We start from the raw sequence: 17588 nt of genomic DNA on the forward strand, positions 1-17588 counted from the left end.
CTCTGAATCTCTTCCCTGCCCAACCTGTAGCCGTGCCTGGGATTGCTCTGACCCAGATGTAGGACCTTGCACTTGGCATGGTTAAACTTCATAAGGTTGGCATCAGCCCACCTCACAAGCGTGTAGAGGTCCCTCTGGATGGCATCTCTTCCCTCTGGCGTATCAGCCGAACCACACAACTTGGTGTCATCGGCAAACTTGCTGAGGGCGCACTCAATCCCACTGTCCATGTCACCGACAAAGATGTTGAACAAGACCAGTCCCAACACCGATCCCTGAGGGACACCACTCGTTACCGGTCTCCAGCCGGACATTGAGCCATTGACCACAACTCCTTGCGTGTGGCCATCCAGCCAGTTCTTTATCCACCCAGTGGTCCACCCATCAAATTGATGTCTCTCCAATTTAGAGACAAGGATGTCATGTGGGACAGTGTTGAACGCTTTGCACAAGTCCAGGTAGATGATGTCAACTGCTCTGCCCCTGTCCATCAGTTCCGTAGCCCCATCATAGAAGGCCACCAAATTGTTCAGGCAGGATTTCCCCTTAGTGAAGCCATGCTGGCTGTCCCCAACCACCTCCTTGTTTTTCATGTGCCTTAGCATGCCTTCCAGGAGAATCTGCTCCAAGATTTTGCCAGGCACAGAGGTGAGACTGACTGGTCTGTAATTCCCTGGGTCATCCATTTTCCCCTTCTTGAAAATGGGGGTTATATTTCCCTTTTTCCAGTCGTCGGGAACTTCACCTGACTGCCATGATTTTTCAAATATGATGGCCAGTGGCTTAGCAACTTCATTCTCCAGCCCCTTCAGGACCCGCGGATGGATTTCATCAGGTCCCATGGACTTGTGCATGTTCAGGTTTTTAAGATGGTCTTGAACCAGATCCTGTCCTACAGTGGGCCTAGGGTCTTCATCCTCACAGTCCCTGCATCCGCCTTCGAAGATCTGGGTGGTGCAGTCAGAGCCTTTGCCAGTGAAGACCGAGGCAAAGAAATCATTAAGAACCTCAGCCTTCTATTAAGCATGCTTATATAGCTCAGCATGCTATTAAGGTCTGTTCTCTGCTGATCTCCAGCCCATAAATGTCCTGTGGCTGCTCTTCATCTACATGTTTCACTCACTCCTTTAAGGTTAAGGATTAGCAGATGAAGAAAGGAGTTTAAACACTGCTTCTACTGGGACAGGGAGGCAGGGGACTAGAAATGGAGGAAATTCAGGTCAAAGTCTAGTTACTGACATGAAATTAATTGCTTCTGAGAGCTCTAACAACAAAACAGATCCGGCACATTTGATACCTGAATGTATTTCTTGACAGTGAGAAGATAAATGAGTGGGGAAAAAAATCCTTGTTGCATGCCTCCATTTAGACATAGTTTAATCATCCCGTATGTTGGAACATCACTAAATCTGACTTGAGGAAACCTGGCTCCCACAAGATTTACAGCAGAACATTGAACTGGCTACAGAGGCAAACAGGATCAAACAAACATGGTTTTGCTTCAGTTCATAAAAAGAGCTTTTCCTTCCAGTAAGATCCTAGTCATCCTGTGCTTGGAATATAAAGACAAATTCAGCATCTACTGGCTACATGATCTTTGCCCTCCATACTACTACTTCATTCATATTATTTTATCTTCTTTGCCCATCAATCTGCATTTAGCCACTGGCTTTTATTTGGATTTCAAGAAGCTTGGGATAGAGGCAAACTTTTAGTGATGTCTGTTCAGCACACAGAGCAAGAGGGTCTGGTCTGTGTTGGGAACTCCCAGGCTACATGGATAATTATGATCAAAATTCTCCTTGCTGCTGGAAGATGTATTTCTGGTGTAAAATTAACTAAAGCATAAATGTGATCAGCAGCTGGAATTTACTAAAATGAAGCCTGAAGCCTTGTCAAATGATGCTTTGAGCATGAAACAGGGACAGATGGCTCCCATGTTCCACTACCTTTAGCAAAAGCCATACTTTGACTACCAGCAACCTTCTACTATGGCCTCATTCTCTTTCTGAGACACTCTGTGTGTGGCATGGAGGGTAAGTAGATGCTTTCACTTGCTAAAAAGCTTCACGTCTTTGGGGCTAACAGAGTTGTAGAGCAAGCATTTGCTTTCCTGGCTGCAGGCTCTTCCTAGACACACTCCCCATCAAACTGCTGCCCTGGCAAAGCAGCACAAACAGGTGAGAGGCAGGATTTGTTTTTGTGATGCTTGGGCTGCTACTTTGCTGGTGTTAATAGCAGTTAGGGTTTCAATGGAAGCACGAGTATAGTCAGGCTGAGAAACACATCTGAAAATGCTGTAGAGCTTCTCACTGGCTCAGGCAGTGATGTGACACCAGGCACAGAGTGGTTTTAACTTTTTCTGGGGGGGGAGAGGTTGGTGGGTTGTTTTTTTACTTTGTTTTCCCTTTCCTTTTCTTTTAGTAAGAGTCCAAACTGGAGACTCTGAGCTTGGTTTTGTTTGTAGAGAGCTCAAAGCACATGATTTCTGTTTGTTTCTGTCTCCTAAGTACTACTAGCACAGAAATCACTGTGGCAGTAATGCAATTCATAGCCAAAGGCAGGAAAAGCTTGAGAAATAACTGTGTCAGGTTCATAGTGGCGAGGGAGAAACAGCAGGATTAATATAGTGTGGAGGCTGCAGGGCACAGCAGTGGAGGACTGCGGCTAAGTCAATTGATGTAACAAGGGAAAGATCTCTTGCCAGTCACCTGAGAAAGCTGTTCTTATCTATAGGCATTGCTGGTGACTGTTATTACTGTAATTTAGAGAGGGCAAAGCATCTAGAGGGGTCCCTTCATTTCAGGCACTATTCACATGAGACTGCTCTGCTGGGCTCAGGAACTTACCCCCTGCATCAAGTCTATCTGTGTAGCCAGCCTGGAGTCTGAGGTTGACAGTGAATGAAAGACATGTCCCAAACTGGGTGACAAAGCTAGTGAGTAACAGGAGACCTGCAGCACAGATAGTGTTTGGTGAAAGGACAAAGCTAACCTTGTCATACTCACTCATCTCCAGGTAGATGGAAGCTAGCTTAAATTGATCAGCCTTAATTTAAATTTCAGTACTCCTGTTATTTGTGAAAATGACCTGTCCCTTTTTGAAAACTCTTAATAGTCTTCCACAACAGTGAACTCCACAGTTCCTTTCTCCTTGATGAATTATTGCCTTCACTCTATGGAGTGAAAAAATAAGCAATTCTATGTTCTAGAAACAGCAATAACTGCCCTTATAGGCAGCACTGAAAAGGAATTCACATCACTGTGATGAAACTGGCAGGAGGTAGAATTTGAAACACATTGAGCTGTATTGTAAGTTAGTGAGTTGAGCTTTCCTACAGTCACAGTGACTGGCATGAGTGCATTCCCTCACAACTCAGAAGCTAAGAAATGTGTTACTCTTACTTTGGTAGGGAGAGGATAGCATAATTTGGACAGTGTGGCAGTGACAATATCAGGAAAATGAGAGAGCAGTCAGCAGGGAGCTATCTTGAGGACTGGAGGAAAGCAAATGTCACTCCAATCTTCAAAAAGGGCAAGAAGGAGGACCCGGGTAACTATAGACCAGTCAGCCTCACCTCCATCCCTGGGAAAGTGATGGAAGACCTTATCCTTGGTGCCATCTCAAGGCATATCAAGGATAAGAGGGTCATTAGGGGCAGTTAACACGGCTTCACCAAGGGGAAGTCGTGCTTGACCAACCTCATAGCCTTTTATGAAGACATAACAAGGTGGTTGGATTATGGCAGAGCAGTGGATGTGGTCTATCTTGACTTCTGTAAAGCGTTTGACACAGTCTCCCACAGCATCCCCACAGCTAAACTGAGGAAGTGTGGACTGGATGGTCGGGTGGTGAGGTGGACTGCGAACTGGCTGAAGGACAGAAGCCAGAGAGTTGTGGTCAATGGTCTAGTTGGAGGGCGGTATCTAGTGGAGTGCCTCAAGGGTCAGTGCTGGGGCCAGTATTATTTAATATATTCATCAATGACCTGGATGAGGGAATTGAGTGTACTATCAGCAAGTTTGCTGATGACACTAAGCTGGGAGGAGTGGCTGACACGCCAGAAGGCTGTGCTGCCATCCAGCGAGACCTGGACAGGCTGGAGAGTTGGGCTGTGAAAAATGGGATGAAATATAACAAGGGGAAGTGTAGAGTCCTGCATCTGGGTAGGAACAACCCCAGGTTCCAGTACAGGTTGAGGAATAACCTATTAGAGAGAAGTGAAGGGGAAAGGGACCTGGGGGTCCTGGTGGACAGCAGGATGACCATGAACCAGCACTGTGCCCTCGTGGCCAAGAAGGCCAATGGCATCCTGGGGTGTATTAGAAGGGAGGTGGTCAGTAGGTCGAGAGAGGTCCTCCTTCCCCTCTACTCTGCCCTGGTGAGACCGCATCTGGAATATTGTGTCCAGTTCTGAGCCCCTCAGTTCAAGAAGGACAGGGACCTGCTGGAGAGAGTCCAGCGCAGGGTGACAAAGACGATTAAGGGAGTGGAGCATCTCCCTTATGAGGAAAGGCTGAGGGAGCCGGGTCTCTTTAGTTTGGAAAAGAGGAGACTGAGGGGTGACCTTATTAGTGTATATAAATATATAAAGGGTGAGTGTCACGAGGATGGAGCCAGGCTCTTCTCGGTGACAACCAATGGTAAGACAAGGGGTAGTGGGCTCAAACTGGAACACAAGAGGTTCCACTTAAATTTGAGAAGAAACTTCTTCTCAGTGAGGGTGACAGAACACTGGAACAGGCTGCCCAGGGAGGTTGTGGAGTCTCCTTCTCTGGAGACATTCAAAACCCGCCTGGACGCTTTCCTATGTAACCTCATCTAGGTGTTCCTGCTCCGGCAGGGGGATTGGACTAGATGATCTTTTGAGGTACCTTCCAATTCCTAATGTTCTGTGATTCTGTGATTCTGTGATCTTCTCAAGAGGGCAAAGAGCCATGTGAGAGAAGGCAAAAATGGGAGATGAGGGGACTGGGTGCTGAAATGCTACTTCAGACACAATTGCAGCATCCCTAGGAAGACATTGTGAGTTACAGTGCCATATGAAGTCCCCCAGACTAAAAGATCAGATGACTGAATGTTTCATATTCTTCTTCATGTAAGGTAACACTTCTACTTGTTTTACACCCCTTCATGTGGATTAAATGGTGCAAGAGTAGCCCAGCTTCCAAGAGCAGCAACACAAGTCACCATCCCAGAGAGCCTGAAGGCTTGCACATCACAAGACACCATGGAATGCAGCTCTGGGCTTCCTTTGAGAAGCCTTTTCCTATATTTGCCTCTAGCCCTGATCTTTTTCAGACTAAAGTGTTGGTCAAGGGCCTGGCTGGACTCTTCTACTAACTCTTCCCTGGTGTATGGGTCCAAGGATGGAAGGAATAATAAAAGAGGTTGTAGCAGTTCAGCCAGAACAGACTTAAAGATTGAGACCACAACATAAAGATATAAGAACTTCCACATTCTGTCAGACCAATGAGCCATGTAGGCTGTGACTCAGTTCCCAGTCGTGGTCAGTAAAAGACAGTCTGGAAAACAGTATTGGCAACAAGGGATGTAGACTTTCAGTTGTTTCTTGCCTTTACTCTTTTCTTCCGTCAGTCAGGGGATCTAAAATATTCCTGATGCAGAGAGCACATAAAATCACATTAAATCACTCCAATGGTGGGCCCAAGTTCTCACAGGAGTCACTGAACTCCTTTTGTGGTTTATGTTGATGGAGGTCAGGCCATGGTATATTCGACTAAGATGATGGAATGAAGAACTCATAAGCTGTTACTCAGGGCAAAATACATTTGTCAGTGTTGGTTCCTCTTCTCTCCTTGCCTGTCCCGTCCCAAGGGCTGGATGAGGATGCATTTTCCAACAACTACATTCCCTCCTGTCCCTTGGGAATTGCAGGGAGGAGGGACAGAAAGAGCCAAGAACTGGAAAGCAGGAAACTGCTAGTCCCATGGGCTGTGGGAGCAAACTGGGAGGAGTATCCTTAAGTAGCACAGTTCATTCAGCAATTTCACTTCTGGATATGCCTGACTGCAGGTCTGGGGCCTGAAACAGCCCCCTGAGATACAGCAAGTAGTGTCAGACAGGCACATGCAAGATGTGCATGTTACACTGAGTGAAGGAATGGGCAGAAGGAAAATTGTTTCCTTGAAAAGGTGAGAAAAGGACTTTCAATTTCTGACTTGGAGGTAGAAAAGATACTTCCACTGGGAGCATCTTGGTTCTATAAGTGAAAGGGCTTATTGGCTCTTTATGATTTAAGAACCCATGCTTTGCCTGCTACTGAGTGATCTCCAGACGACTGCTTCTAACAAGGCAAATTTCCACGGAGAGGCTGTTGCACAAGAGATCTGCTGCAGTGCCACTCTGCCTGGTTTGGGCAGAGATGTCCTCATGTCCCTAAAACCAGGTAAGGGATCAGGAGCACAAGCAGTGTTCTCCCAGATCCTTTCAGTTGCATGGAATGATGAGGGAAGAAACAGGAATAACCAGAAGATCAATACCTGGCTCCCAGCCTGGTGCCACCAGCAGAATTTTGTGGGTTTTGATCATGGGTCACTTTATATGTCTCCAGGACTTTCAGTAACAGACAGGGTCTCAAAAGGGGTCTTTGCACAGCAGTTCACTGTGAACAATAAGCACAAAGCTAATTGAAAGAGCTTTAAACTAGATTTCAAGGGGAAAGAGATAAAACAAGGCTCACCAGAGAGAAGCCTGGAGGCAGCATGCCAGTGTTTGAGTGATGATGTGCTAGCAAAGTCCTTCAGCCTGCCATCCCAGTGGAGGCAGGGGATGGAGATCCATGCGGCAGCAAAGACACAAGTATTAGTACAGTGACTTGCTTCAAGGCTAATGATGTGAGGCTTCGGAAAGAAGAGTGTAGCAAACGACAGGATATTTTCAGAGACTATGTTATGAAGTACCTTGTTTTATATATACAGGAATTTGGGGACAATAGTACAGGAAAATGTGTGTGTTCCAGTGAGTTGAGAGTCCCAGAGTATGTCTCTGTGCTGGACAAAACCAGATAAGATGATCTGGGAGCACTCACAGCACACACAGAGTGCCCCACAAAAGCACTAGCTTCAGGTCTCTGCAGCAGGTTAGACACAAGTAATTAAGGTGAAAGCAAACATACTTCTCTTCGGCCTTCCTAATTATTAAATCAAAAGCCAGGTGTATGGTGGGAAATTACACATAATGACCTCTTTATTTGATTTGAGAACAGACCATGTTTTAAGCCCAAATGTCATTCTCTGACTCAAAATCACACCACTGACATCCTGAACTGCTTTGTGTGCGGGGTGTCATAACTGAGCTTCCGCATTAGGAACAGCAGCAGCAAATGGAAAAAAAACCAACCAACAGAACCCTGCAGCAGGTGACTGCAGCCTGTGTTAGAAGAGGGTAGAAAGAGCTTCTGACTGCCGGTAGAGAAAGGACACTCTGCTAATTATTTCCATCAAGTGACCTTAATTGTATGGTTGGATGCAGAAAGCAGAGAATTAGAAAATCCATTCTTTTGACTTGGGAAATGCTGAGATTTGAAAAGCCAGAAAATCTTATCAATTATTTCTGTACAGGTGGCCTCACTGATTCAGAAATGGACATTTATAAAAGGGTTTCTAAAATAGCATTGGTAAAACTCAAAGTAGCCTTTCTGTTATTTTATTTTTCCTTGCTCTATCCATACAGTGGTACTTTTCCAATTTTTCCTCTGGGATATGCAGAGCTCTCATTTTCTGATTCAAAGGATGACACAAACAATTAACATCAGCAATCCCAATAATGTGCCAGCATGGTTGAAAGCTAGCTGAATTAGTTGAATCATTTGCATGGAAATAACTGCAAAACATAACTTTAATAAAAAAGTTTAGACACCTTCTATTAATTCATGTAGTATTCCATTAATAATTATGTTCAATTAAGAATGCTGTCCCAAAGTCTGTCTGAAAACAGCTGGCAGGAGAAATCTGAGCACACTTTGTTGGAGTCCTTCCCATTCCGTGACTGTTGAAAAAGCAGGAAGAAGAATCATGGACAATACTTAAAAATGTCTTTTCTGGGGCAGGCAAAGTCCATGTACAAGCCATAAATGGCACAGAATGGGAAGAATACCTAACAACAAGTTGTTTCCCAGGCTTTGTGCCTGTTGTGGCCTATTTGCTTCCATCTACATGGAGGCCTCCCCTGAGGTCCTCATGGTTTCACCTCCATGCTCATGTTCAACCAGTGCATATATTTTGGTATTCCTAATGCTTACAGATGGGAAAAACAGCTGGAGAGGTTGGCAGAGGAAATGAGCCCATTGGTGGCAGTTGCCTGAGGGAATATAAATATTTTCATAGGAAACGGAAGGGGCAGTTGCAGGGAAAGAATGAAAGCCTGGAAAAGAATAACAGCTTTATTACAAGGACAGGTGAAATACTCAGGTGAAGAGAAGCAGCAGCTTCCATTAGAGTTAGGATGTGCATAGACCTAAAAATAAAACCATTGTGGAACCATATGTGCCTTTTCAAAAGCTTCCTTCTGCTGCCTTCAAGCCAATCTTTAATCCAGGACACAGGGCATTCTGCCTGCTTTAGACACAAAGGCTTAAAGCACTGATGTTTCTAGGGCTGGAAGGATGCAGCCAGCATAGCACAGAACAAGACCACCAGCAGGACAGCCCCAGGGCAGGACCAGACTGAATGTGCTCACTCTCTGTGCCCAGCACTGCCTGGCTGCGTAGCACAGTGAATAGGGGTCAAAAACAGCACTCTGCAAACCACCCATGAACAGTGTGAATAACTATAAGGCACTGATCCATCCTGTGTTTTGTTCGTAGTCAATACAAAGATAAATATTGCCCCTGAGAACTACGGGTTAAATATGGGCTAAATGAAAAGTGGTCACTAGATACTCCAGTCTGAGAACACGGCTCCAACCTTGACGGTGCAATCAGCTCTTTCATCGGAGAAAATTCCTCTGTTCTTTTCACAGGGATGGCAAAGTCAGATGCAGATTATTTAGTACAGAATGAGATAGTGGTTTAGCTGGTTGAAAAAGATTTAGGAATCGGCTCTAATTTGCTTTACTAAATAGAGGTCAGCTGACAGTTATTTCTGAACCAGTCAGAACACAGGGCTGCGGAGTATCTTTTTAGCAGAAGCTACCTTGCAGCTCAGCTTTTAGTACCGCATAACCAACTAACTTCAGAGTAGCAGGGGCATGGTACATGGCTACAGCCCTCTGGCGTTTATCTAAAACATTGCCCTGTTGACAAAGGTAGTTATCAGTCTGGGCTGTGGAAGGCTGAATGTTTTCTATGAAGTGGCCACTGCAGCTGGATTGTACAAATTAGAGTTAGAACTTCAGAAGCCAGAGACTGAGAGCTGATCTTGGTTGATCTGGGTTACAGCTACGGTTTGGGAAATGTAAGGGCGCACAGCATGTCCTTATTCATAATCCCCTTGAGAAATTATAGGGAATTTTTTATATCTGAAAGAAAATTAATTTAAATTACCAGCTAGGGATTTCAGAGGTTATGGTTGGCTGTTCTTTTTTTTTTTTTTTGACTCTTAATACAATCATACAATTAACAATGTTTATTAAATTATCTACATTTACAGATACTGTGTAGATAAACCAAGGAGGAAAGTCTGGGGCACTGATGTTGCTGCTCACACTCTTCTTGGCCTCATTTCCACAAAAACATGGTGTGAAATGTTTCATTATTTTTGAATATTTGACCGGGAATTCAGGAAACACTATATAGGATCAGTGCATTTGTCACAGGCAACTCTAAACATCTAGGCTTGAAAACATCTTCTCTGATTCTCCTTCCCAGAGATTATTCGTGACCAGTTCTATTTTCAAGTAAATTGCACTCCTATGCAAGATTCATATCTAAACTGTGAAGACCAAACTTTGCTTTCTTCCTTCCTCTGATATATTGGAAAAATTGCAAGGCCTGCTCCACTGTCCCCAAAAACATTCCATCATCATCAATTGGAGGAAATAGCATAGACAAGTTTTAGCTAGCCAGTCAACATAGATCTAATCTTGCACAGGACAGTTCTATTACCCAAATTTAAACAAGAGAGCATCCATCTCCAAAAACACTGCCTCATGGCTAAAATCTTGGCAATAAAAGAAATTTATATAGGAATATATTTCAAGCAGGAAATGGCCTCCTAATACTCCAAAACTCAGGTCAAGAAAATAATTGAGTCAAAGCCCTTCATAAATTCCTGAAACTCTAGATTAACTCCAGGTTAAATTTTTCCTCCGTTACATTGCTCCTGGATGCCTTTGCTTTGTGGGTTGGAAATAATCCACTAATATCCACTCACAAGTATATCCGTAGAGCACTTACTTATACCCATTTCCTCCTGCACTGACATTGTCCTTGACTGAAAGTAGCTCTTCAGTTTCTAATATTTATCCAACAGTGATGTATTTATAGGTAGCACTAATACTCCTTTTCAGCCTTCATATTGCTAGGCTACAATAGCACTATTTCAGACGAAGCTTATGAGACCTCCCACATTTTAGGAATATAGCTCTCTGGGCACACTTATTACTGATGTCATTTCAGGACTTCATGTGGGCTCTGTTCTTCTCTGCGAGTTTTGCACTGAGATATGAGATGAGAGGGTAAAGTCAGTGGGAAGCAAAGACACTGGCCTAAGGTTTATCAATAGAAAATGTGTTTCTGCCCTTTATCAGAGTTGGTGAGGTAAGACACTTCACACGCTTTCAGGCACTTCAGATGTTTTGTATTCAAAGATAACCATCTCCTTGCGTATGTGCTTCTTTACAGAGCTCCACTGTTTCCATTCCTGCCTTGCCTTGAGAACTTTACTATGCTGTCCCACTCAGGGTGGGACAGAGTGCTATGTCTAAGCCTGCAGCCATTGCATCCACAAAAAATATGCACTGCAATTACTGGTATTTATGATGAAGTTTAAAAAATGCCATGTGTCTGAATCATTACTTAATGCTCTGCTATTCTAAGTGGTAGATGGAATAGACTAGGTGGAAAGCCAGAAGATGAAGTGAAAAAGGGGAACACTGACATGAACTGACAAATTTAGTTGATACCGTGGCATGGGACTTACTCTTTTTCCTCTTGCTCCACTACAGAAAGTCACATATGGGGGGACTGTGCTTTAGATCTGGACTCTGCTCTGCTCTAATCACACCAGATACCACATGACCTTTAAGTGCAAACCGGTACTAATTTTGCAAATCACCTACCCAGTTGATACATCCTCAGTATCTAGGTGCTGACAGGCATCAGATCACTTTGCTCTATGAAACCTGCTCTGTATGGACACTTTACATTTCTTCTGAAAGGATTCTTAAAATCATTTAATCAAACTCTTCCATTCTTACTAACAGAGGCCCTGTAGCAGCAGTCTCACCAACTGCATGCCAGCCTGAAGATCAAGAGGCAGTTCAAAGGAGTTTGGAACAGGGGAGGAAAAAGGAAGGTAGATCTTCCTCTCCTAAACACTTGGAGATGGTTGGGAGGCTGGGAGAGAGGTAGGGGATAAACTTTAAAGTGCCTGCATTGTCTCATGAAAAAACTGTTTCAGTCTTTTGGGAGAAAAAATGTGTGATATTTAGGAAATCTGGCTGTAATCACAATAAAGAAAGGGAACACTGCCTCAGACCTATAGGGTGGGGAAGAAAGAGGTAAATTTAGGTGTTAACAGGAAAACAAAATTTCCCTTGAAACCTGAATTTGCTTTTGTTACCACCACACAAGTGACAAAAGATGCTATGCAGTGTTTGCAGGTTTGTATTTTTATGAGCTGCCCTTATCCAGCAACCTGTGCAGAAGGACAAATTATTTTTAATCTTCAGCCTATCTTCCTTTCAGCATCATCCCTTATTGGATTCAAAACTCAGCAGGGACTTAAATATTTCTCAGAACAAATACCTGTCTCCCTGTATTACTTCTTCAGTCACTACTGCCCCAATAAAACATCTTCTGATTAAATCCAGTCAGGTCACTGCTGTCTATTGCCCGCAAATTGTTTAATCACAAGTCAGGAGTTTTACAAAGGACTCTTATTCCACCTCAGAGGCTGGTACAATAGCACACTAACAAAGGAAAACAGGACAAAGCAATTTGGATTTCTGCATTATCAGCAACACTAATGGAAAAATATGACTCAAAAGAACAAAAGAAGCTTTTCAATCTTTTTTCTTGGCTGGTTGGTCTTCTTTTTTTCCCCTCCTTCAGCTTGATTGGTATTACTGATAGGAGGATTCCTCCTCTGGATTACTAGTGCGAGAATGTGATTATGTGGGACAATGAGAGCCTTGCCAGCGGGAACTACCTCTGTGCACCTGTGGGATGGCTCAAACCTTTACTAATGAGAACATATAGATTGAGATTCACAGTAGTGCAGATACATTTAACAATGCCATGTGAAGTGCCCTGAGCAAGTCTCTCCAGATCCTGCGTTGGAGATCAGCGCAGCTCTACAGCACATTTAGTTTATACACAAATTCTCATTTTTCCTTCTCAACATATTTCTTTCTGTATGCTTGTTTTGTTTTGCATTGTAAAGACAGTATGGCTCTCTTACTTTTAAGACCACCTACATTTTAATCTTGGGGAACTATCCTTGACTTAGATCTTCAGGAGCTATCTCAATGACTCACTGCCGTTCAGTCAGCGTGCCAACAAAAATCAAGCCCTCTCCCGTAAGTCTGGCTTCACTTTTTATTATTCAGGTGCTAAATAAAATGTTTACTGGCTTATTTTTCATTGCACAGCCAAGAAAGAAGGATTGGTTCATATGTGACAGAACTGAAGAAACAGGTGTGGAATAAGTCTTCACAATAAAAGAAAGTCCCTGGCTGAGCTCTTCTCACTTCCCAGTTGTGATGGGGTCTCCTGGCAACACAAGTACAGATGGCAGATGATTTCATTACTTGTTGCTATATCTGAGATTTCTGACCCTCAATTATCTTTTGTTCTATGGTTCCTTAGAGTTTAAGACAGTAAGAACATTTCTAGTGGTGTGGACAGTGGGTTGTGAATGCAGGACAGAGGTCTGTATAAGGAACTGAGTAAGACAAGAACTGGGGACAAGATAATACAGGATAGATTTGAAAGAACAGGGACTAGATACAGTACTTTCCCCTTCCCACTTCAGCACAGCTGACGTCTAAGCTTCCCACTAATACAGCAGCTGCCTGGACTGGGGCAACAACAGCAATGATGAAGCTTACATGTAAAAGTAGAACACTCATCTCACTAGCTGATCACCAAAGCAACACTCTTTGCCATGCCAACCAGGTATTTAACCTGCTCTTAAAAACTCCAGTATGACAGACCCCACAGCCTTTCTAGCAGTTATGTTCCAGTACAACAGGCATGCTCAAGTTTCTTCCTTCGGACCGGACTGCCTTTGAGAGTCCATCTGCGCTAACAGAGCAAAGGAAAATCAAGCAGGTGATGAGGGAGAACCATAAAAATACAGAGAAATTGAGCCTTCCCAGGGGTCTCCTCCATCTTCACCTTCAGCAAGCACTCATGGAATGAGGTAGATGGATGGAGTGGAGCAAGGATAAGGAACTGGATCATTGAATCCTAGATTCTGATAGAGCTGAATCACAGAAACTAGCAGATTCCAACTTTGGGCCAAGACGTGGGACTATCAGGTCTAGCCTTCAGGCTCTTCTATTGATTTTTTTTAGCCAGGAAATTCCAGATTCTCAATTCACCCAAATAGTAGATGCCTTCTTCCATCCAAACTAAAACAGTTAAAAAAATCCCAAATAATAGGACTCAATTATCAAAACTGATTTGTTCTTGGGACACTTAGAAGAAGTAAGTGTGACAAAGATGTGCATAACCTAGAATTTATGGAGTAGAAATCTGCAATGCAACATGAATCTGGACTGCCTTAACCGGAACATCTTTAGAACTTTTGAAAACAGATGTAACACTACAGACACTGAGGTAGCTCATGCTGGTTAAAGCTGGCTGGACACTAGATGTTTTTTGCATGATAGAGTGGGAATTTGAAAAGATGGATTATCTTGATTCACAGCATGCATAGGGAAGTAGTTATTTGCTGCAGCCATTTTAAATCCTGAAGCTAACTACAAAATTTAAATCTTCAAGTCAAAGTTGAAATATCAGAACAATTTAAGAGATAACTAGGCTACGTCTGTGTTAGAAGGTGGATACATTTATATCATAATATCTAATTGCTTTTGTGTTATTTATTCAAACATTTATAAAAGATTCAGCCACATAGCAGGGAATAGAGTTACAATTAATAATTTGCATTTTTTTATTCAATGTAAATTAATTCAGGTCTTCAGCCACTATGGGAATTAGCATTATACATACAGTAAAAAGGCTGAAATGGAAGGTTAAAGCAATGCACCATAAATGTTCCCACTGAATATTTTAAACTTTTTTTCATTCCTATCAGCATAGATTATTCTGTTTATGGATGCTGGGGTGAAAAAAGATTCCTGTTTCTAATAAGAAAGACCCTCTTGTTCAGAAGGCTCATGAGGGAGACTTAGCAATAGACTTTGTAGGGATGTTTCACTCTAGGAAAGCTTTGATTCTCTCATTTAGGCCACCATCAATCATCATGTTGTAATCTGGCGGTGGAGGTGGTGGTGGGTAATCCACCCGTTTCTTCTCTGCTACTATATAAGCTACTACATACAAGATTTTTTCCCAAGGATTATCCCTGCATAGCACTCAGTGCAGTTGGTTCTAAGCTCAGGTTGAAAGCTCCTAGACAAGACAGCACAAATAGCACAGAAATATCAATCAGGTAATCCAACAAATAACACAGAAATATCCAACAAGGCCACTCCTATTAAAATACATTTTCATGACTCGGGCTGTGTACATACAATATATATGATGACTGACGCATATCTACCTATTACTTTCCATTAAGTTTCCTTCCCTCCCATCCTTTCTCTTCTCCATGTAGCCCTAACTCTTCTCCACAGATTTTCTTTCACTGACATATCCATTCGACCTGACAAACTCCCTTCTGTACCACTGAACCAGAGAAGGAAAGTACATCTTGTGCAGTTTCACTGATTTGCATCCATCATTTCATGAGCACTGCTGGGGATAAAGCTCCTCCAAACATGTTTCTCTTGTTATTTAAGAAAACTTCTGTTCTTTCATGGGAGAAAAATTGAAATTAACCCAAAGCTAAATGGAAAGATTTAACTGCATTTCCTTTGGTCTAGATCTGGGCATCATCTCTCAGGGAATGCAAAATGACTTATGCTATCACACACTGACTTATAAAAAAATGAAACTTGCCCCCAAAACTTGCAACTTGACACACACAAATCCCAGTTGCCCTTAATGAATCACTGTGTGCTCACTGAATTCTTTGCTGCATCAATAAATCATGCACAGTTCTCTTCCTGAATACAAATAGGCATGTCCTATGCACAGAAGCCACCATTACAGCTTATCCAATGCATCAGTCAATGAATCCATGTATATGCTCATGAGTATGAAAGCCACGATCATTTTTCAAGACCATATATGACCTGGACAGTGTTATTAAAGGGCTTGAGTAACCCAGTAAGTGTCACACACCCAACCAAGTTAGAAGCATGCAAAGAGATTACTCACCTCAAGCACAAGAAAAGCATAAAGGCAACTATAAGGGCCCCTACTGATATACAGTGCCCCAGGTAGTTTATGATGAGAGCAATCTTGTAATGGAGTGCATACTTCCTCTGGAGGTAAAGAGATAACATGATTAAATCAGCATGATTCTCTAAGCACTGACATTAAGGAACAGTTAACCAGTTTATGAAACAGTAATTACTTTTCTTGACTTTAAAATGATATAATAGCCCCAGGGCTGATGCCTATGTGTAAGCTAAACATGCTGCCCAGGCACAGCAGTGTAGGCTTGGTTTCATTTCAGTTTGGGATTTGTTCACATTTTCTTACAAATCTCAGCAAAAAAGGGTGCTGTCCCCCCCTTTTTTTTCTCCGATTTCCTCAGGATTTCTTATTTTTATTATTACATTATTTTAAAACTTTGTAATTTTAAGGTGACAAAGACACCAAATACACATTTTCTCACTTTCAAAAGTTATAATACATTATTTTGTATAGGAAAGTGCATGGTTTTAATGAGCCAAGTTATGCTACTCTCCTACTCAAATGGCTTGGTTTTCATAAAAAAATTAAACAGTTGTCAGTAAGAATAAATAATAAGTGCTTTCCATACTCTGAAGTACATTCCTTGCAAGCTATGATTCTTATCTTTCAAACTGAGGGCAGAATCAATGCAGACTGAAAGAGCTGGAATAATCTTGTGGTGTCCTTTCAGTTTTGAGAGAGCCTGACAAACCAGAGATCCTGTTGGCTTTAGCAGCGACCCAAGTAGGTGGTGAAACTTAATGTATTAGTATCTATTTCCTAGGATGCTCTGGAAATCATTGGTAGGTTCTTGATCCTGTAAACAAAAGATTAAGTACAAAAATGCTCCCACCTAAATCAGTGAATTTAGTGATGTGACCAAAATTTGACCTTGAAGTAACTGGAACATTCTTTATTGGTGGGCTGCTGCTGGCTTCAGAGAAAAGAGAAGCATCTCCTCTCTTTGCCTGATGGATAGGAAGAAGTAGAAAAACACTATTCAGACAAGTACTGAAGCTGGTCAAAAATTGACAGTGGTTTGCTACTTGAAGAACAAATCCCCCTGAAAAAAGGATTTTTTTTTTTTTTCCTTTTTAATTAGTTTTAACATTTGTTTCTTTTCAGGTTAAGCAGATCTTTCCCCACTTTAGGCTGTTGTCCTCTTTCAGAAGAATGAGACCTTTGAAAACTAACCACATAAAATTGTGTTTTTGTTTTTTTTTTTTTTCCTAATAATTTCCCTTAACATTTTATTCCAGTCAATGGAATTTGTCAGTGAATGAATATTTGGATGAAACTACCACCAGCAGCTGTAGTTAATTTGTTCCATTGTTCTGTGAAGATAGCATCTTCCAGCACTTTGCCAAAGAGCAAGCAAGCACTCTTGGAATAATTTTTGTGATGAAACCTGCCTATATCTTCAGCACATGTGGTAATGTGCTGTTTCTGGACAGAACTCAACTACGCAAGGTATTTTTAAGTCTATTATAAACCTCCCTAAAATAAACTTCCCCTGCACAGGCCTATTTTCTGAAGGAAAAAAAAACAACCAAAAAACCCCAAACAAAACAACAACCAAACCCACAAGATCTGAATTCTCCACTCAGTTCTGTTAAACCTTAAGTCACAGACACATCTAAAGGGGAAGTAAACATGCTTGACCTGATGTGCCTACATGAAACACAACGTTGTAATGTTCAGCTAGTGCCCTGGCAACCTGCTTTACTTATTTATTCTCCCATTCAGGTCATAGAATCATAGAATGTCTCAAGTTGGAAGGAACCTACATAAGGAACACTGAGTCGAATTCCCTGCTTCTCACAAGACTACTAAAGCTAAACCATACGAGTAAGAGTGTCATCCAGAATTGCTCACATAGTGATAGAAATCTTCTGGAGGATGACAATGTTTCTCCCAGGCTAAAGAGCCTGCT

The 17588-nt window shown here is 42.3% G+C and overlaps 1 protein-coding gene across 2 annotated transcripts in view; it reads right to left on the bottom strand.

Moving 5' to 3' along the window:
- The window catches only part of CRHR2 (corticotropin releasing hormone receptor 2), a gene marked incomplete at both ends in the record, with an annotated part of 152087 nt that overhangs the window by 44226 nt on the left and 90273 nt on the right, over window positions 1–17588 (bottom strand). For both annotated transcript variants that reach the window (XM_080610096.1, XM_080610097.1), the window contains one exon: window positions 15635–15741. In XM_080610096.1, coding sequence (XP_080466222.1) covers window positions 15635–15741 — 107 coding nt within the window. The remainder of the gene's footprint in view (window positions 1–15634; window positions 15742–17588) is intronic.

This window comes from Psittacula echo (genome assembly GCF_963264785.1).
Source record: "Psittacula echo genome assembly, chromosome: 2".
Lineage (NCBI taxonomy): Eukaryota > Metazoa > Chordata > Aves > Psittaciformes > Psittacidae > Psittacula > Psittacula echo.